The sequence below is a fragment of the Heliangelus exortis genome, chromosome Z, assembly GCF_036169615.1.
Source record: "Heliangelus exortis chromosome Z, bHelExo1.hap1, whole genome shotgun sequence".
Lineage (NCBI taxonomy): Eukaryota > Metazoa > Chordata > Aves > Apodiformes > Trochilidae > Heliangelus > Heliangelus exortis.
In genome coordinates, this window is record NC_092454.1 from 29,212,820 (window position 1) to 29,217,870 (window position 5,051).

At 52.2% G+C, this 5,051-nt stretch overlaps 1 protein-coding gene across 1 annotated transcript; it reads right to left on the reverse strand.

Moving 5' to 3' along the window:
* Nucleotides 1-720: 720 nt before the first annotated feature.
* On the reverse strand, nt 721-4,228 carry LOC139789705 (zinc finger protein 502-like). The gene is made up of 2 exons (XM_071730711.1): nt 4,177-4,228; nt 721-2,157 (listed from the first exon to the last, which is right to left on the reverse strand). The coding sequence occupies exon 2, from the start codon at nt 1,878-1,880 to the stop codon at nt 948-950; it is 933 nt and encodes a 310-aa protein (XP_071586812.1). The 5' UTR covers nt 1,881-2,157; nt 4,177-4,228; the 3' UTR covers nt 721-947.
* Nucleotides 4,229-5,051: the final 823 nt, after the last annotated feature.

The following is a 5,051-nucleotide window of genomic DNA, read 5'->3' on the forward strand; positions in this document are numbered from 1 at the left end:
TTGGATCCATTGCAGTCTCAAGACCCAAAGAGAAACGGAAACATGCAGTGTGCTGGATGGGGGGACCTGGGGACTGACCCAAACCCACTGCAGAATGCACTGCCAGGGGGCACAGCTCACCCTCCTGCTCCAGGCAGCATCAAGAAGCACCCTGAGGCCTACCAACAAGCTGGGAGAGTGGCGAGCAGACGGCCATGCAGGGCCTGGCCAGCTGGTGGGATGGGGACAGATCCCTCCGGAGCCCTCCATCGGTGGGCTCTGGAGAGAGTGGTTAGCAAAGGAGAAGGGCTGGGCTGCCAGAGCAGATTCTGGACCTGTAACTCTTCTCTCTGAGCACACTGCCCTTCAGACTGCCATCTCCAAGGCCTTCCCACTCTGCCACCCTTCCCAAGCTCACTTCTCTCCCTCACTCTCTTCTCTCCCAGTAGCCCCAGCCCCAAAGCTGGGCTCCCCTTTGGGAAAAATACCCATTTCTCCCATTTCTGTGCCTGGCACAGAGAGAATCCTGCTCTGTTCCTGCCAGGACACAGCACAGTGTTGTTGCTGCCAGCACTGTCCTGTGGTCTGCTACCTCGCTCTGCTCCTGCTCCCTCGGCTGCACTCCCAGCCTGCTGTGCAGGAAAAGTGTCCAGGGTTCCATCCTGCCACATCCCTTGAGGAAGGTGTCACCATGGTAAACACTTGTCTGTTTTTCCTTATTTGGTAAAAAAAACTTCACGATGCTGAAACAAATGGTAAAACTTTAATTTTGGATGGGACATGAAGTGGTTCCTGATCTGACTCCATTTTATTGTCCACCAGACGCTGAAGGAAGCATTGTTGGTGGGATGGAGCTTGGAAAATGAGGTCAGGTTGACCCTTCACGTTTGGTAGTGGCTACGACGGGTCGAGTAATGAGAGATTAAATTTAATTTCCAGTAAAAATTCATCTTGCACTGGGAGTAGCTTTAATGTTGTTCACTGATATGGAGGCGTTGATGGGTTGTCAAATTGGAGCGTCGACGGAAGCCCTTCCCACACTGGGGACACTTGTAGGGACGTTCAGCCATATGGATCTGTAGGTGCTGGCAGAGGTTTGAGCTTTGTCTGAAGTCCTTCCCACAATGGGGACACTTGTAGGGACGTTCAGACCTATGGATACGTAGGTGTTGGGAGAGGTTTGAGCTTTGTCTGAAGCCCTTCCCACACTGGGGACACGTGTAGGGTTTTTCCCCAGTGTGGACATGTTGGTGACTAATCCAAGAGGTGCTCTTGTTGAAGGCTTTCCCACAGTGAGTGCACGGATACAACTTCTCTCCTGTGTGGATGAGCTGATGTTGTGATAAATTGGAGCTTAGAGTAAATGCCTTCCCACACTCCAGGCACTTATAGGGCTTCTCTCCCGTATGGATGCGCTGATGCTCTGATAAATGGGAACTCTGGGTAAAGCCCTTCCCACACTCTAGACACTTATAGGGTCTCTCTCCTGTATGGATGCGCTGATGCTCTGATAAATGGGAACTCTTGGTAAACTCCTTCCCACACTCAGAACATTTATAGGGTCTCTCTCCTGTGTGTATGCGTTGATGTTCTGATAAATTGGAACTCTTGGTAAACTCTTTCCCACACTCCAGACACTTATAGGGCCTCTCTCCTGTGTGCATGCGCTGATGAGCTGATAAATGGGAACTACTGGTGAAGTCCTTCCCACACTCCAGACACTTATAGGGTCTCTCTCCTGTATGGATGCGCTGATGCTCTGATAAATGGGATCTATAGGTAAACTCCTTCCCACATGCAGAACATTTAAAGGGTTTCTCACCCCTATGGATCCGTTGATGGTCAATCATATCTGATCTCCTGATAAACTCTTTCCCACAGTCAGGGCAGGTGTAGGACATGGTGCCTGTGTGATGGTGTCACCGCTGGACCAGATCTGAGCTGTCACTAAACCGTCTCCCACAGTCAGGACATCTCTGGTGTCTCTCACCCCCGATGAATTTTCTGATGGTGGAGATGGGCCCAGCAGATCCTAAACCTTTTCCTGTGTTCCTCGCCGATACCAAATTCCTCTGCTGGATGGATTCAGTGATGTTTCACCAATGTCACACTTTAACCAAAAGCCTTCCCATCCTCGGGCACCCAGAGAGTTTTTTCCCAGATGGAGTCACCCCGTGTCTGCAAAAGAAGCCATAGTGCAGTGACAAAGCAGGGGTGGGCATTTTGTGGGGTGATGGCATTCAAACCTTCATCAAACCTACTGTGGGTCAAAATGGAGTGTGAGGTGGAATGAGGACGTTACCCATAGAGTTGGACACCCACTGATCATCCTTTACTTCATCTTTAGGAGCTACACTGGCATCCAAAACCCAAAGGGGGCATTGGGTGGGGCAGAGGGTGCTGGGGCTGTCAGCCACTCCTGGCTTCAGCTGGGATCACCCCATTGCACTGACACTCCATGAGATGATTTAGGGCTCCCCCATTGCTGCCCACAACCCCTGGGGAGATTTAGGGGTCCTTACATCCCACCCAACCAGCCCGGTATGATTTTGGGTCCCCCATCATGGTACCAAATCCCCACCATGACCTGGGGGTTCCCATGGTTACCCCTGACTCCAGGGTGATTTGAGGGTCCCCACTTGCAGCCCCCAAACCCTCGGGATGACTTGGGGGTCTCCTATCCCAGCCCCCACCCCAGGATGAGTTGGGATTCCCCAGATGATGTGGGGGGAGACCCAATCACAGCTCCTCCACCCTCCCTATGGGGTGGGGGTCACCAATCCCCCTGCCCTCACCCCAGGAATAAGCTTCAGGCTCAGCTTCTTTCTGACAGAAAGAAGCTCTTCTTTCTGACAGAATTCACTCTCAAATCATTTCTTTCTGTTCAGAGCACCTGGAGTTTTGGGAGGCTGCAGACTCAAACTCTGAGAGTGCAAGGGAGATCACAAGTGTTGTGTTGGGTTCTCCCCAGCTCTGGAATGTGGGTTCCACAGGGACCATGGGCTCCAGTACAGGGCAGCTGCTCCAACCTGGCCAACCCCAGTGTTCCACACCATGACCACCAACACCCTCCCTGCAGGGCGGGACGGTGGAGATGACCTTCAAAGGTCCCTTCCAGCCCAAATCAGTATGGATCAGAACTGGGATGTTCCTGGTGTGTCACTGGGGGGTTCACTGGTGTCACTGGTGCCCATCCCCGCAAGGCTCGGTGTCCCAGGTTGGAGGCATGGAACTGGTGTGACTGGGATGTTACTGGTCTGAACAGTAACATCCTTAATACCTTGGCGGGGGATTGGGAGGGGCTGGGAGGGGATTGGGAGGTACTGGGAAGAACTGGGAGGTGATTAGGGGGGACTGTGAGGGACTCCGAGAAGGTGGTGGCCACTGGGAAAGACTTGGGGGGGCACTGGGAGGGGACTGAGAAGGCCTACGATGAACTGGGAAGGGATTGGGAGGCACTGGGAGGAGACTCAGAGGAACTGGGATGAACTGGGAAGGAACTGGGAGGGACTGGAAGGGCACTGAGAGGAATTGAAAGGCAAACGGATGGCACTGGGAGGGGACTGGGCACACTGGCAGGGACTGGGAGGGGACAGGGGGGACTGGGAGGGTCGGCAGATAGGTTGGGAGAGGACACTGGAAAAACTGAGACATACTGGGATGAACTGGGAACGCCCCTCATTTCCCCAGAATGAACTGGGATGTACTGGGCACTATCTCTATAACAAACTGGGCCATACTGGGATGAACTGGCAATGTCCCCCACCCCTCCCTGGCTAAACTGAGCCAAACTGCGATGACCTGGAGCATCCCCACTCCCTCCAACCGCCTTCCAGTCCCAAACTGGGCACGCCAAAGATTCGCTGGGGGTGGAGGGAATCTACTGGTTTCTAATGGTTTATAGAGATGTGTACTGGTTTATACCGGCTTGTACTGGTGGACACTGCCCACCCCTTCCCCGCACTCCTATTACCCGTCTCCCACCCTCTTTCACTCCTTCTTACCCTGGGAGGGGGCTTGGGGAGCACTGGGAGGGACTGGGAGGGGGTGGGGGCAACTCGAAGGAGAGTGGGAGGGAGTGGAGGGGAACTGGGAGGGGACTAGGCTGAACAGGACGGGATGGGGGGGACAGGGAGGGCCCCGGGGGGAATTTGGGGTCCATGAAGGTTCCGGGGGTTTTGGCGGTCGCTATTTTACCTCTCGCCTTCCGCGCCGCTTCCGCCGCTGTGACGTCAGAGAAAGCGCGACGGCGCCGCTTGAGGAGTGCGGTGCTCGCAAGGCACCATGGGAATTATAATCGGCGCATGCGCTTTGTGTTGCGCAGCGCAAAGGCTGACGGGAAATGTAGGCGCGGACTCCAAAAGAACGCACCCGAAACACCGTAGAAACGACCCAAAATCCGTCCCACTCGCCCTGAAATGCCCCAAATTGACGTCCAGCCAAACGGAACAGCCAAAAAGCAACAAATAGCCTCGAAAAAATATACAGAAAATGGGATTTTGGGGTGAAAATTCGGGATTTGGGGTTGAAAAGGAGGTTTCGGTGCTGAAAAATGAGCATTTCTGGTAAAGCCGAATGGATTTAGGGTGGAAAAGAAAGAATTGGGGTCTAAAACGGGGCTTTTTGATAAAACTCAAGGACTTATGGTTAAAAAAGTTAGAATTTGGGGTTGGCAATGGTCATTTTTCCCTAAAAACTAAGGGATTTAGAGTCAAAACGAGGATTTCGAAATTGAAAAGGGGGTTTCAGGTAAAATATCAAGAATTTAGGGTCGAAAAATGGGGAAATTGGGGTGGAAAAGGAGGGGTTGGGTGGAAAAAAAATAATTTTTGCCAAAAAGTCAAGGATTTAGTGTGGAAAACGAGGGTTATGGGGCTAAGAAAAGGGCATTTTTGTAAAAAAAAATAAGTTATTTAGGCTCAAAAAGGGATATTTAGGTGTGGATAAGGGGGATTTTGTGTCAAAAAGGGGAATTTTTTGTAAAAAACTCAGAAATTTGGGGTTTGAAAAGGGGCACTTTGTTGAAAAGGGGTATTTGGCGATTCCCAAAGTCAAGGCAGACACTGCTCAGG